This window comes from Egretta garzetta, unplaced genomic scaffold (genome assembly GCF_000687185.1).
Source record: "Egretta garzetta isolate BGI_Z169 unplaced genomic scaffold, ASM68718v1 scaffold45, whole genome shotgun sequence".
NCBI lineage: Eukaryota > Metazoa > Chordata > Aves > Pelecaniformes > Ardeidae > Egretta > Egretta garzetta.
In genome coordinates, this window is record NW_009260028.1 from 6,407,359 (window position 1) to 6,424,132 (window position 16,774).

At 42.4% G+C, this 16,774-nt stretch overlaps 1 protein-coding gene across 1 annotated transcript in view; it reads right to left on the minus strand.

Annotated features, from left to right (window-relative positions):
- Positions 1 to 1,926: 1,926 nt before the first annotated feature.
- Positions 1,927 to 16,774, minus strand: part of GRIK1 (glutamate ionotropic receptor kainate type subunit 1) — a 75,966-nt gene continuing 61,118 nt past the window's right edge. Inside the window, exons 13-15 of the mRNA XM_035896464.1 lie at positions 13,772 to 13,997; positions 9,131 to 9,381; positions 1,927 to 2,082 (exon numbers count right to left, since the gene is read on the minus strand). Coding sequence (XP_035752357.1) covers positions 1,927 to 2,082; positions 9,131 to 9,381; positions 13,772 to 13,997 — 633 coding nt within the window. The remainder of the gene's footprint in view (positions 2,083 to 9,130; positions 9,382 to 13,771; positions 13,998 to 16,774) is intronic.

Here is a 16,774-nt window from a genome sequence, read left to right on the forward strand (position 1 = left end):
CAAGACGACGTTTTTCCACCCAACTCACCATGGGTGGAAGAGCAGATTTAGTTTTGGGCATCGTGTTTTGAGAAGAACATGGAGTAATTACAGACAGCCTTGGGGAAAGCGGTGGTAGTGGCAAGAGGTTTAGAAAAGTTGACCCCCGTGGAAAGGCTAAATCAACGGAGGTGTCTTCTAGTCTATAATAATACTGAAATGTATTAAGCAGGGCTTTTGTAAGCAATATGGTTCATTGCAGATTGACCTTGCAGTGCAGCACAGCGTAAAAGCTCACAGGGGACTGCAGGGAGCGGTGGTGTGAGGTGAAGGTGGAGGAGAGATTCCTCCACTCAAAGGCTTTCACACTACTTTCTCCTTTTGCAAGGGAAATGGCCATGGATACAAGGCAAAAGTAATCAATGGTAAGCAGTAAGTTCCCTGGGGGGATATAAAAAGGACAATAAAATTCCACACTTCACTGAAGCACCCGGGTAATCAACACAACAAGCTGAAGCAAATGCTGTTGATACGACACGGGCTCACCCAGCTCCATGTGCTGCGCAGAAAAGCAGTCGGTGGCTCCAGTCCTCTGGTTCCCTTTTCCCAGCCTTGCCTTAGCATTAAGAGTGGTCATAGCGGTGGGATTGCCTTGGGCAGACCAGGTTTATATATATAACCCAGTGTAGGAAGGCAGGGGTACAGCTCCCAGCCACTGGGCACAAGGGGCACCCATCTCCCACACCCACCTTGTCTCTTGAAATGTGGATGTGCCTGCATTTCACCCATTCCCTTTCACAGGCATCCTCAGAGCTAACCAGCTGGCGCCAATAAAAGCTCCGGGAACAACAGAATTAATCACAGAGACAACATAGCAATAAATATAAATGTGCTTCACCTCACTGCAATATAAAGGAACGTTTTTTTGGGGGGCGGGCGGAGGGGGGAAATCTGCTGTTACAATGCGTCACTGTTCCTCAGACTGAGGTTTCTTCACAAAGAAAGACTTAATTCCTCCTTCAGTGTTCACTTTGCTGGTGCTATGAGCAGTTGCAAGAAAAGGTTTCAATTCCAGAGCATTGGCTGTGTTCCTGTCAGATGTTGTTATCTTTGCGGTCAAGATTTGTTATAAATTGAATATACTTGGCTCTAATTTCTAAGGGATTTTCATTTTGAAGTCAGGAGTTGTTTTATTGGTATCAGAAGCTGGAGGGTGCGGTAGTGTGGTGTTGTCAGTGTTGCCTTCCCCTGTTCACTGATCATTATCTTTGTGATTTTGGTTTTTCTTTTTGAACATCTAGCACCTGGAGCCATGGCATTACCTAATAAGTATGTTTTAAAAGAAATGAAAAAGAGAAAAGATAAGGAAAAACAAGTTTCTCACAGAAAAGAACCTGAAGAGTGTTCCTTACAATATCAGAGGAAGTGAAAATAACTGATTGTGGGATACCTTTGTATTTAAGACATTTTTGCATCATTTTTGAGTTAATTGTCATTGCTTACGAGTTAATTGTATGACTTTTTACTTTGTCTGGGTCCTGGTTTCTAAAGAGCTGTTCTCAGCAGAACTGCAATCTTCTCTCCAATAGGAAAAAAAAGTTCCACTCCCAGATTATTGGAAAAAAGAACCCTGCCTCTTGTTTATTTATTTATTTAGAAAGCACATACAGCGATGCACGGGGAGGGGAAGAGAGATGCAAAACAGGTAGGCATACAAATCCATCTCAAAAGAAATAGTGAGACACTTCCCAGATGATTAGTAGTACATCAGTCTATGTGAGCATTTAAACTGTTGTACCTCTAGATTAAAAAAAGAAACCACAGAGAATTTCTGAAGAACAAGGTAAATGTCTATATTTCAGAAATCCCACCACAATCAACTTGTAGGCAGCAATGTTTTTGTTTTGTTTTTTGTTCCTGATATTTCCTCAAAGGGGTCTCTCTTGCTCACGCTATGGTTTCTTTCCTCAGTGTCCGCCTCTGGTGACAAGTAAGGATACTTGTGAATGAAGATTTCCCCTTCGTTCTCGACCTCTTCTTTAACTTCTTCTGATGCTTGAGCGAAATTCCAAGCTCCTCCATTATCGCATTGAAAGAAAGACACTGGTGGAAGACGGAAAGGGCATTAAACACCTCGCATCATCCAAGGCAAGCGTTCGACCATAGCCTTTGCACAAATGGTGGCTTTTAGAAGCAAGGACCTGAGCTCTTACTGGCTTCTCTGCTGAGTTCTGCCAGCTTTGACTAAGCCCCTAAGGTGTAATAGGTGAGTCTGTGTAAGTCGTGGGCTTTGCCTAACTTGGCTTCCACTGCATTTAATTTAACTTGGGCTTAACTAAAGCTGATTATGAATGTTTCTGAAATTCTACACAGACGCATTTGCAATGTTTTGCTGGCTTCATATCATAAAACTTACCCTTTTTCAGCAGGTAAATTTCCTCCTGACCTTAAAAGAAAAAAGATCTTCTTTTTTAAATCACATGCACATTAACCACAAAAAAATGGGTGTACTAGACAAAACAAAGAACACCATTTTCAAAGATTTCTTTGTGGTTCAGTTATTTTCCCCTTGTGAAATTAATAGACATTTCTAAAATATAGCACAGTTCTCAATCCTCTTCTTTCTTTGGAAAGAATCATTTTCAAATCCTGTGTGTTGATGAAAGGAGAAAATTACCACAAGAGTAAGGTGGCTGAACAGTTTAGAAAGAAAGCAGAATTTTTTTTTCTTCTCACCATCACAACATCAACAAAGACATTTTGGGTAAGCGGAAACTTCCTTTAAAATCTACTGCGGGAACAATTACATGTAACATAAAAAAAAAGCAAACCACAAAGAGGCTTTAAGTGGAATGCAAAATAATTGTTCCATGCAAATATATATAATAGATTATTTATGTATAAAATGAAATGATGGTAGCAGCATGAAACAAAGCTTTAACCACCTTACCTTTATCAAGTTGAATAAAACCTTCTTACCAAACCCTTTCTAGAACTGCAGAACTGACCGGCTTTAAAACAACTGGTTAAAACTACAGTTCTTATAAAATGACAGCAAGAGCACACGGACATGGATCTCTGCATCAAATACAAATTCCCTTCTAGAGTCATGCCAATGCAAGGTAAGCAGCATTTGGTTCTTAACCAGTAATAATCCAATAGTGACCTCAGTTATACAGGGCTAGAAGAAGTAAAACCAGACATATTATGGGAAGAGGAGAACCCCCAAACTTTCTGAGTAGCCAGCCATTCCAGCGGAATGTTTTCAAATGCCCAGGGGACTATTCGGGTAACCTGGATGGAGGTTAAATCATTCGTTTAAGGTAGCAAAGGAATCCCAGAGAAGTGATTTCCACGCACTGTGCTTCCTCCTCTCCAGTGTAACCCTGGTGTATAACATGCATAACCCTGCTTCTGCAAATAAGCTCAGGACATGGGTGCATCAGCGTGTTTTTTAACATATTTTAAATGCGTATGATCTTGCACACACCATCATGTCCTTATGTGGGATGGGCTGCACACAGATCCCACAGTACGTTAAATCTATGGTTTAATATGCTCTTTCTTTGAGATGCTTAATTTTTGCTCATCTAAAATTCTTAAGTATGCATAAATTAAACTACTATTAATTCATTCCAGACCCAAAATGTAACAGAAATAGGCCAAGGCAGTGTACTACTTTTTTTTTTTTTTCAAATTACTCTCTGGTAATAACCAGGAATTTGCTGCTGCAATTACAATTTAAATATCCCCTTTGACACTGCAATATAGGAATTCCAGCGTTACTGGAGTTAGAGTCAAAGGTGTCTGCTGCAGCCCCATGCCCTCTGGAAGCAGTGGGTGAAGCAGGTATCATCCTAACACAGACACTATTTCTATATGGCTTAAGGCTTTTTTAGAGAGTAGCACCGCTTATTTCCAAACTAATAAAAATGTGTGCTCTAATTATCCATGATTTAGTATGGATAATTTCTCTATACTATCTTAGTTTTAATTGAGCTTTCAAAATCTAGATTACAAGGTGATTCCAGAACTCCGTGTCAAACAAGGAAAGGTTCATATTAACCATTTGTAGGATTGATCAGGTCTATTTTTATTTTCTTTCCCTGTTGTTTGATTACAGGGCCCTGGATGCAGTTGCAAGGCTGCAAGTTAGGAAGGTACAACAGTGACCATCTGTTTTTGTGAACAGAGTATTTTTTTGGTGGCCAAATTTCAAAGTATAGCTGTCATAGAAGCTTAGAGTGCTGATAAGCAGAAAAACTTTGATTGCTTTAACACTTCTCCTTGAAGATTGTAATGTCTATGCAGGCGTCCTCCCAGGTGCCATGCACTTGGTGGGAGATGCTATGGGCTGTGCCTTCCTCAAGCCTTGCTATTAACCTGGAGGCACCTCCTGCCTTTTCCTGGAGCCACAGCAAACCTTGCAAAAACTGCCTTTACAAGCATAGATTTGTTAGCACTTGGGTGGCACGCTGGCTCTTCGCTGCCTCAGCTGCTGGCGGAGCCGCTACGGAGCAAGTAAGGCTTTTTAATAACCCCTTTTGTAGCTAGGTACGGAGCTCCGTTAGGAGCAGGAGCTGCTTTGTGATTCCCACAGGCAAGCCGAAGTCTGGGAGGTTGTCTGTGGGAACAGCTAGACACAGGGAAACGACGACTGTTACTAACAGTGTGACTGTTCCCTTGACAGATAGGAAAATGTTTACCCCAAAAGTGACAGAAACTTTCTGGATTCTGTGTTCATCTAAACAGCTATTAGAAAACTGGTTGAAGCTGCAACCCGGAGGATTTCTTGCGTAGAGCAATGACGGAGGTAAACACATTAGGAAGTTTCCTTTTCCTCTGAGAGTTGAAAGAAGCTGAATTTAATTAGTTTTAAGTCTTTTCTACCGGGAGACTGCAAACAAAAGTGCTTTCTTAAATCGAGGATACAGAAGATCTAATTCAGGTCTTTGTTGGTAAGAAGGCTCATTTTATGAAGAACCAAAGCTTTCAAGGCCCTATTCAAACACGTTAAAATGCCATTTTGAGCAAGAAAATTTCTTGCAGCGTCTGGAGCAGGGCATAAGCACTTATCTACACGCATGAGCACTGGCAGAGACAAATGGATATAGCCTGGCTATGAGCAGCACATCTTCATCACAAAAAATACTTAAGCCTACTGCCAGCATTAATAGCACTGACCACAAATTGTAACATGAATAGAAGGAAAACACAGGTCACTGTATGCTCCGGCTTTTCTCAGGAGCCAGGCATGAGAGCAACAGTTCAAGAGGAGAGCAGAGCTTCGCCACAGCACTTCGGTGGCTGAGTCTGAAGGCATCCACTCAAACAAGTTTTCTAATTGCAGCAGAGTCCAGATATGGCCCCTCAATAAAGCAGATCATTCACTTGTTTGATGAGGGGGAACTGCAGCGGGCAAGAAAACATCAAGTAGGTGTGAGGGGTGGGAAATTAATTGGTGAAACTGGTGGTAAGCTGGGATATAATGAAATACAGATAAAAGGTAATCAGGTTTTGAAAACATGGTGGTTTGCCACAGTTCATGACATCCTACAAGCTGGCATTTCTACATATTTTGCATATCTCAGATTGTCGTCATATGCTTTTCGGTGGCAATAACAGATCCAGTCTGGTGTCTCCTGCCCTTGCAGTCCCCAGACCAGCTGAGGACTAGAGAAAATCAAACTGGGATCCTTCCAGGGTATAAAAAACACCCAGCACCAAGCTCCTACATAAAAGCTTCCTTGCGTGCTTCAATATGCAAAGCAGTGCCAGGGTTTTACTGTTTGATATAAACTGATATCCTGATTTTGCCATAAAGGAGTTTTCTATGTTACAAAGGAATTTTCTATGTTACAGAGCCTTACAATAGCGAACATCGTGAATTGCCCAAGCCAAGTCAACAGAGTTATTCTGTGAAAGGTATATATCGGGGGTGCCTGAGGGTGCTTTTGTTGAATATGTTCTTAAATGTTAATGGTTACATGGCATAAAATTTAACTGATAGATATGATTTTGTGCTGTGATAGTTACTTGGAGGCTTTGGCTAATGGATTTTAAATGGATGAATTAAAATTCATTAAATCCTGACACTGGGAATAAGATATGCCAGCTAAAATTCTCTGGCTGCTTATAATAGGGGTTCAGAAAGTTAATGGAGCCCTGCAGGTTATTTTCTGAGGTTTATAAAGAACTTCCTGGCCCACTTGCTGAATGCTTCGGCACAGACCAGGCAAAATATTTCTCCGTGCTTTCAGTAATGAGGCTGCCGTTGATTTACTCAGGTTTGGTAGAAGATGAAAAGGAGGTAGATAATTTTTCTTACCTGAAAGAGGTGAATTACCCCATGAAATGACAAGATGACAATTGTACATAGAGACTGTGATAATTCTTAAAATCTACTACAGTCTATTGCACTCACTCTTCGCTGTAGGTGTAATTATTTTCTGTGATATGCATTTAAACTGCCCAAATTTCCAGGACTTGGACAATTTGTGTTTAAAAACTTTGCCATTATGTGCACTGGTTTAAGTTTATCGCTTTCCATCGGACACACCTTTTTTCTTTCCTGACTATACAGTGTGAATTGAGGGCTGTGTTCGAATCCCTCGCTCCTCTCGGATTAACTTGCCACAGTCTAACTCCGTAGATAAGGTGGTGCCAGAGGTGGAGTTGGACGGATGGGTTTGCTTACACTGTAGTCCGTAAAAGAAACAAAAGGCCTTGCATGCAAGAAAAGAAAAATCAAGAAAATAAATGAATGAAAGAAGTAAAATTAAAAACAAACATGAGAATGAGATTCAAAAGCTATTTAAATCAAAAGAGATTATATTTATGGAAACAGAAAAGTCACAGTTTGTATTCGACTCATGCTTTGGATTAGCTTGGTGATAATATACACTGTATAGCATTTTCCATCTAAGCTTCTTATTTCACTAGAATAAGAATAAAACAAACTGAGAGAAATCAGAAAGTAACGCTGGAATCGCTGGCATTCTAATTTCTGTAAAATTACTTCTGGAAAAGAAGTATGATGTTGCCACATTAACTCACTTAAATGCTTTAATTATTAACAGACTGCCTGTAATAAGCAACACATCGCTGCGAAACAGTAGGACAGTTTCAGAAAGGGTACATGTATATATGTACATATGCATCCCTGAATACTGTGTTATTCGCCCAGAATATTGCTAAGTAAATTAATACTCCCTCATGATGTAAAGCTTTAGGTCTACTTTAATTATGACTTCAGGAATGCATTGCCTTTCCCAGACTCCTGAAGAGTTTCCAGGATATTCTGCACACTATTTAGCATTTATACTAAACATTTTAATTAGCTGCAACTGTTCTCCAAAACATATTTGAATGAAAGATCTCCTGAGACATGAACGAAACACAGATATTGATACATTCTTTATGCATTTTGAGCTAAGACTGTTCTATAGGGTTAAACTACTAATCAGAAGGCTGCAGTATATGCAAAATGCATTCACCCTTTATCTCTGACTTATTCCAAAATAGGGACATTGATTAATATGGCCTGCAAAATTGCTCCACATGAACTGTGTCTGTTGTTCATAGGCAGTGCCATTGCCTTTAATGAGCGCTTGCTCAGGCACACATGGAGATGTCTGACCTGTCAGGAGCTGCCCTCTTATGCAGGATACTGTGAGGACCAAGTCCACTGACATTGGCATTAGGTGTCACGGACCCAAAATAACACCAAGTGCCATTTGGAAAATGTAGATGCATGGTAGGGTTCGGCTCACTTCCTTTCAGCTGTCTGAACAGCAGGCTTGTAGCCTTAGCTTACAGTTATCCCTTATTGGCAGCAAGGAGATACAGGTGATTTATCCTATCCAAAATCAGATGTTGTCCTCTCGAGGCCCTCAGCCCTGGCTGCTTGTTTTTACGCAGATGTCAATCCCTCTCATGTCTCAGCACCACTGCTGTATGCAGTGCAAATTGCACCTTTGAGACAAAGTTCAGTTGTTTTCCTCCCACTCATCCCTGCTGCCTTCGTTAAGGTTATTTTTCTTGACAGTCATTTCTGGCATTTATGTCATCAGCCTTGCAGGATTACACTTTGGAAGAAGAGGATTAATTGCCCAGGGAAGAGCTCCTGCCTTTCCCACCTAAAAGTGCAAAGTGAGCTTGAGCAACTACTTCGAAGTAGCTGCCTCATCTTTAGAAACCTGAGGTTAGGTGATACAAACCCACCTCTTGGTGATTGCGTCAGGGCCACCAATCCTGCCATGCAACGTGACCCTTGTCCCTATGACAAGTCCTGTTGAAACGAAGAGAATCAGGGCAGCTGTAGCAGTTGAGCCAAACAGGGCCACATCAGGGTCTAAGACATGGCCAGAACCAAACTGGCACCAGGGAAGGCAGCCAGAGCAAGAGGGCTGGCAGACAGCTTCAAGAACAGACTCTGCATTGCTGCTCATGCCTTGTTTCTTTTACAGTGGCTGGTGGTTGAGTAAACGGGTGTTTACACTCTATTTTAATGATTGATTCTATCTCACAAACTGCTGTAATACTCAAGGCATGATTTATACACAGCATTTCCTTTGTTTTCCCTCTGCCCTTTTAAATTGCTCATTACGCTTCAGTGGAGCTATAACCAGAATTTCTTTGGCTCCATAATCTTACTTTACTGTGGCATCCATCACCTTTCAGTAGGTCTCCCTGCTTTGAATTGCATGCTTCAATGCAGTGTGTAAAACCCTGGCTGTGGAAAAAAATGCTTTCTAGAGCAAGAGAAGAATTATGCTGGGGAATTTGGAAGAACATTCCTGTTGTTACTCAAAGGGCTGATGCTAATTCCATATAAAAAAAAAATCCAGTTGTGTTTTATTCCTTTCCAACGTAATTTATACTTGAAGTCTTAAAGATCAAGTACAAACTGTTTGAGAAATTAATTGCTCTTGTTCTGCACTGCAATACTAAGCAGCACTAATCGGACTGTGGGTGAGGTACTTCCCTGTTCTTATTAATAAATTATTTGTCTTTAGTGCCAGAAAGGCATGATGAGAGTTCAGCAATACAAAACCTGCACGCCAGCAAAGCGACTTATAATGCAGCCACCTCCACATCCACAAGCCTCAGCCTCCCAGAAACATAAGCAAGCTGGAAATAGATGACTCACCTGCTCAATATCACTGTTTTTCCTTGATTTGTATATAAATTCACCAATGGCTACAAACACCGAAAGAACAAGCCCTGCAGCGAGCACTATGAAGATGCCCCCAATATTCTCCACCCCGAGAGCGCTGGCTTCTTTGCTGTCCTCCTCGGGGCAGCCGTTGCCTCGCCACCACTTTTCCTTCATCATGTGCAGCTTTCCCTCCTCCTGGAGCTGGAGGATGGCAATGGTGATCTTGTCTCTGTAAGGAGACCCTGCAACGTGAGAGCAAGACCTGTCAGTGCTGGTCACAGCAAAGTGAAGGCAAGGAGGGAGCAAGCTGCTGCTATCTGAAAAAAAAGCTCTCCCTTATCATAAGATTGATTATTACAGCTAGAAAGTCTTGGTTTCTCTTCAGCTGGAAGGGGGAAGAGGGCTGTCTGTTGGTGTCTGCCCCGGGGACTGGAAAGCAGAAGGCTCCTTTGGTGTGGTTTTTGTTTGAGAATTCATTATAATTTCTAGGGTCTCCTACTGAGGTTTATTTAAGCCTTGGCAGTGGGCTTTCTTGCTAAGTAATTCCTCTATATCATGTTTGAATATTGCTTTGAGCATCCTTTGAGACTTTCTGCTTTGCATCTCTTCTATTTACTTCCACATCTGTTTATTTTTCCTACTGCATGTAAAATGAGTAGCTGTCTAAGAAAAGCCCACAGTCAGTCAGATACATTTGCTCCTCATTTATACCTGCATAAGCCCACAAGTCCACATCAGATACCTTACAGCTTATAAGAACACAAGGCGGCCAAGACTTTCTTCCCCGTGACTTGCAACAATAGTGGCACTGCAAGCCGAAAATAGCAACTATTTCATGCCAACAGCTTGCTAAATGATGTGTCTTCAGGCTCAGCAGCATTAATGGGCCTGTACAGTATCTGGCAAATAGCAGGGTCATGATGGGCGGTTCAATCTGTTTAGGTTTGCCTCTCATACACTCTGCTCTGGCTCTGCATCTTCCAAAATCTCTGCCACTTGTAAGCCCCTGCAGCCAACTTGTGCTCTTGCAGAAGCACACGTCTGTAGCCCTGAAGGAGGACAAGGGAGGGGCTTGCCCTCACCCCTCTGCTGGAGCAGCACCTAGTTAAAAGAAAATTGCTACCAATTATCTTTTCCCACGATGCCAGGATCTGAAGTTATCAACAATAATAGCAGCAATCCTGTTATTAATTTATAATAGACAAGAGGAAGTTGATTTTGGCATTACGAGAGAGACTTTTCTTTATGGGGCAAGGATTTTATCACAACAAGCAGAAGAGGGTTACATGAAAGGCTGTTTGGGTGTAAAGGCGTATATCTGCCCCCAAATTCTGCCATGTTGGACTTCCCACCACTGGAAGCGTTCAGTGCCTGTGCTGAAATACAGTATCGCCAGTCCTTTGTTCAGGTAGCTAACTACCATCCATCCTTTCCTCTCCCTTAGCACATTAATAGGACTATTTTCTTAAGCTGTGTTTTCACCCAAAGTCACATTTTGCTGCAAATTACAGCAGCTGCAATTCTCGATCCAATCAAGGTAAACAAACTTTTAAGGCAGAATGTGTGCCAGAATTTCAGCGATAGCATGGTACGCAGACACGGACACTTAAGAAAAATCTCACTAGGCACCACTTTTGTGTCTTTACACATCGAAATAGCCTTGGAAATTTGGCCTCACAGCTTCAGTTTTCTTTCTTACATTGTCACGCAGGACATTATTAAAAATAATTGTCCCATGAATACAAGTCCCCCTCTCTACTTCCCATTTCCTTTAGCCCGCAGCATTGTCTGAGGAGAATCAATGTGAAAAACATTGCAGTTCTTCATCTGCTGCGCCAACACTCCGCTATTTTTCAGTGTATCTTACTGCCAGCACTAGGACATGCTGTGACCACAGATGCCAAGAGACATGTGTCAGATTATACAAAGTCCATCTGGGAAGCCAGTAATCAGCAGCCACTGCTTGAGGTAGCCAGCTTTGAAAGAAAAATATGCCTGCTGTAAGAATAGATGATTTCTATGCATGCTATTAAAGAACCAAAAATAAGCACAACAGAAAACAAACCAGAAACACCTTCAAAACTGTCTGTACACAGAGAAGTGAATTATTACCGCTGAAAACAGAAGCACCTCTCAGAAGAAAGAGCAGAATTGTTTCTACCTCAGGAGAGGCCTGTCGCCCTGATAGCTGGAGTCTGTTAGATTGTAGGACTCATCTATTTTCCCTTTTCTGAAAGGACATAGCTGTTAGGTAAACTGAAGCAGCCTGAGTCACAACGCAGGATTTGTGGGGATGTTCATTCCTTCTTGTGATGTTTATGTTGCCAGCAGGATTATCACAATTCATCTTGAGGGTAGCAGGTACATCTATACTTCTACGCGTGCTTTTAAAGATTGTCAAGTGTGCCTGGAGTGTTGGATTGGTGATGGCTTACTGGTGAGCACTAAAACTGCACACAAATCCATCTCCACACCTCTTTGAATATTCAGCAGATCATTTATGGCCTCTGAGCTATTAACAGCCTACTTCTTAGGCCAAGAAATGCATCCATCTACTTTCTCAGCAGTCTCCCAAGTAACTGGTAATAGCTTTAGTGTTAGAATTACTATCACTGGCAGTAATACTGGAATTAATACCTGTCTGGACGTTGCTTTCTTCAACCAGATTCCTCCCAGGGTGACATTTTGCATAGGTTTTGCTTAGAGGTGCCTTTGCTGCAGCAGTACTTCCAGAGCGTGTTAAGTTCACCACCAACCATCGCTGCAGATTTTTCATTAGTAATGGTCTTTGCCAAGAATCTGAGGAAAGCCTTCCTTTCTGTGACCCATCGGCTCCATAATAAACACAAATGGAGATGTTTGTTGCTACACCTCAATCCCTTTATCCTAACTCAGCGCAAAGAAGTAGGAGGACAGCCTATATCTGCAGGTTTTTACTTGCAGAAGATGCTCTGATAAAACAGTACATTTCCTGGATTCACAGAACTTTTGAAAATTCTTCTTGTTTCTTTGGGAGCCAAATAGCGATGATATTCAGCTCATTCACTGGAAATTTTGGAGTGCAAGGCATATGTTTACTGCTGCAAACCTTAGCCTCATATGTGGTTGTGCATTCTCCTGAAGGAACAAATGCAGACCAGTTAAGATGTGCTGAAATTCTGGTGTTAAGGGTCACCCACAAGTCGTCTTTTTTTTTTTTTTTTTTTTTTTTCCCCATACAGATTCTGCAATCAACAGTCTTGAATGCTATGAGAAAAGTAACAGAGCCTTTGGGGTCCATCTGAATAGTGGAAGGATCTCCACAGCTTCTTGTGTTTATGAAATCAATCGTTTAAGAATTTAAGATGCCTGATGGCACTGAATTATTCCACAGTGCTTGGAGATATCTATTCCCCTGAATTTTTCTGGTTTTCCTTAAGAAAAAAATTAAGGCACATTTGTCACACAAGAAACATCTTATAATTATATTTCACAGCTGTATTTCAAATGGATGCACTCTCTCTGAGGATTACCATCTGTTCCAATTATTCCTTCATTGTTCTTGGTTTAAAGTGTGGCAGCTTTATAACTGCAATGAAACTCTTGGCGTACATTTGTCTTTATTTGGGATTTTAGCTTTTGTATCGTTTTCCTCAGGGTGAGAAGGCTGTTCTCACATAGCCAGTGGAAAAAACATACTTAAAATGTTATCTATATGACAATCTGTCTGAGGCACTCAGTAGCATAAAGAATCACAGTTCAAAGAGCAGTGGTGTTTCTCCCTTATTTATACCTGGTCTACCAAGCAACAGAGGGACCAGATACTTCACCTGCTATATCTGTGTAAACTGATATTTTATTGAATAATTCCCCCAAAGACAATAAAATCACGTAGCTATTAACTAGGCATGGCATGGTAAATGCATATGTGAGCAGTATGGAGAAGTATATTATACAGGAAAAAGATCTGGCTGCCCAGTGCCAATTATTCACAAGAACGCAGTGCAAAGAACCTGATGCTCTTTCCAATTCTCTACAGTTAGAAAATCTTGAAAAGGACACCAGATATGCTAAAAAAGGTCTACTGGAAAGAGTTCACAGAAACTGGGAGTCTTAACACTCTGCTTAGCTCAAACGACTGAAATCCCTGATGGAGATGCAGAACCTTGCAATTGCTTCTCACTGTTTTTATGCATTGCTCTGAGGTCACGAAACAGATCAGAAATTCCCCTCCTTTCATGCAGCTTTCTTTGGGACATACGTTGGGTCTAACATTTATCCTGCCCGCTTCCATTTTCCCAGAGACGCTACCTGATCTCTCAAACTAAACCGAATGTCAGTAGAGCAACTTGCACCTGGAGCAGCACAGAGGATACCCAGTTTGCTGCAAACAGGATGCTCCAGAGGGCAAGCAGGTCACTCGACCTCCTTCTGCAGAGGTAGCCTGCACTGCTATGTTCCCTCTTGCCTGCAAAGACTGCTTGCAGGTGAGCAGGGTAACAGTAAATGTTTTGCCTAAAAGGAGGCTCCTAGGGTCTGGTTCAACTACAAAGGTTTCTAAAAGGCTAGGACATGATTCAAATGGCCCCCTTAACTTCTGAAGGGGACATTGCTGGGTGTGCTCCACAACACCTCTGCTGGAAAGCATCTTACCAATAGGGGTTCCCACGCCGTAGCCTTTCGAATCGATGAGCCCCCCGATCTGGGTGAGATTGCAGTTTCTCTGAGTCACGTACTCTATGCTGGTCGACTCCATGAGCAGGGCATAATCTGTCGTGAGCACACGCTGGATTCCCTCATCGTTGTTCTTCACCAGCGCTGTCTGCTGCCTGCTGCTCATGAACGCCCACATCTTCTCATATGTTGATATTTTGGATTTCTGAGGAGGGAAAACAAGGGCACAGAATCACACCAGCACCTAAATTACACTTGTAGAATATTCCTCAGCCTTTTGTTGCGACCGATGTCAACACCACATCTTGAATGAAAGAGAATCGGTAGCGGGGTTTTCCTTCCTGCAGCCTTTCTCTCTTGCTGTGCTTTGTGCTGAGGAATCTCTTTTTTCACTTCCTTTGCAGTGCCAGGAACTTCATTACTGGCGCAACTGTGAAGTGCTTTGAAGTTTTTTGGGCTAATGCTGTTACATGGATTACAGCACATAACCCAGCTAAATTAGAGCAGCTGGATACTGTTGCACTCAGAAGCAGCGCTTCTGCCTGTCAGGGCAAACACACTACTCCAAAAGCCTGACGATGAATGAAGTACTGGCTCTTTTGTATTTATATCACTTGCCTACAAGTCATGGACTTCAGGATGAAGTTTGAGAAACAAACCCAAAGCAGCTTCTAAGCAAACATCTGCTTTCTGCTTTCCACTGCAATCAGACTTAAAGGACTTCATCCTTCTCACACTGAAGTTTAGGGGGAGTTTGCCAGGAGGAGCGCGTACGTGTCCTGTGTCCCAGCTGCACAGGTAAGAGGGATGCCAGAAGCCCCAGACACCTCCATACAGTGGCGAACATCCCATCCTCCCCGCTCCTTTCCTTATGCTGTGGGAGCCCGCGGGGTACCCAGGCACCCTGCAGGGAAAAGCAGTGCTGGTGCCCCCGTGTTTGCATTTCTGCCTTTGTTAGAGGACATGAAAAGAAAAACTGAACCTTCTCAGGGATGTGCTGGAGCCCTGTGCCTGCTACCCTCAAGATGTGCTACCTATGAACCAAAAAACCTTCAGGCGCTCGCACAGTACTAACATGATTAAACCTCTTTATTCCTTGTATGCTCTCAAATAACACTGAGCACACAATGTCACTTTTGGATGAAATATCAAGGTAGACCTACAGACAGCTGGACCATTTGAAACTGTCAATAGGAATGATTTTGTCTCAAGATAGCAAAGCCAACCGTTGCTGAACTACTCTGTGCTGCAGCCTAGCACGAGCCAGACACGCACAAACCAAATTCTTAATGCAAGTGTGAGTTGAAGGTCCTCCACACACATACGTTTCCCCAGTTCTGGGACAATATAGCCTCACTTCCTTCACGGGCCCTAACTTCAGTTTGTAGCCATCATAGCTGATTTTAGGCTCACTGCACGGAGACCATATGTGCTTATTAAACACCAGTGTCTAGTGGATTCCTGTGAGAAATTGATTTTCTGGTACTTTGAGCTTTAAATGTTAATATGCTTCACCTGTAAAGTCAATACTTGTGAATGTCACCTAGATTCCACCTACATTTGGTAAGCCACGGGATACCACTAAACTTTTAAGATGGTTAAGTGACTCTTTACTAGTAGAAACCATTTTTACTGCTCAGTTGGGAATAGTTTTTGAAATTGATGGTAACTTTATCTAGTAGATTGAGTCTGATATTGAATTTGCTGGAAGGATGTATTCCTTATTCGGACAAGTTTGAAAGACCTTAGCTTCTCAACTTGCCAACTCCCATTTTTCTCAGGACAGATCATATGCCAAATTCTGGCATTTGAATTCTCATTGATTTCAGTGGAAACATGTCTTCACATCAGAAGGTAAGAGCTGGGAAGAGTTGCGACATGAGCTTAAGATCTATTGTCATAGAGGGGCAAGAAAGCAATGGAAGACTTATAGACCTGTGGGAAACACAGCAGGACAGCAGCATGGAGAAATGTGTTTGTGTCGCGATTTGTGGATGTGAAACATCTTGCCTTCAGTTGGACTTTTTCCAGGTGTGGACATGCACACACATGGTGAATGCTTCCTGAGATCCTGCTAGCTCGCCTGCCCAGAACCCCATCCTTTTGTTGGAGCACTTCTTAACCGTCCAGGCCCTCTCTTTCAGATATTTCATCTGGTATGGACAGATCTGGGATCCGTGTACAGGGAGGAAGCTGGCTCTGACGTTCCTTCAAAGTCAGAACTCCATTTTTTCCCTCAAATAATTTCAGTTGCTTTTGTTTTCATTCCTCCCACTACCTGGCTAGAAGGCTTAGTCACTGCAGAAACTTTCTTGAAAATATTGACTCTTTAGCAATAGTTTTTCTGGGGACACTAACTATTACAACAGGGATACTAGTGTAAGGCATTCAAAGTTAGTGGAAAGTCAGAACTGTTAGTATATGCATTATGAACAAGAGTAAATAAAAGGTGATGTACGTTTGAATAAATGGAAATAGAGTTTTCAGAAAAGCAGTGGAAGTACTTTGCTTTCCTTGTATGGTTCCCAACCAGCATCCCATCCAGTAGGTACATTGCGTAATATAATCTTTCAGGGGCTTTCTGCTGATACTTTTGTTTTGCTACAGTTGTATGAGGTTCAAGGCTCAATGCTGGGTCCTGTACTTCAGTCACAGCAACCACATGCAAAGCTACAGGTGTGGGCAAGAGTGGCTGGAAAGCTGCCCAGCAGAAAAGGACATGGGGGTGCTGGTCAACAGCCAGCTGAATATGAGCCAGCAGTGTACCCAGGTGGCCAAGAAAGCCAATAGCATCCTGGCTTGTATCAGGAATAGTGTGGCCAGCAGGAGCAGGGAAGTGATCGTGCACTGGTGAGGCTGCACCTCGAATACTGTGTTCGGTTTGGGGCCCCTCACTCCAAGAAGGATGTTGTGTTGCTGGAACATGTCCAGAGAAGGGAAATGAAGCTGGTGAGGGGTCTGGAGCACAAGTCTGATGAGGAG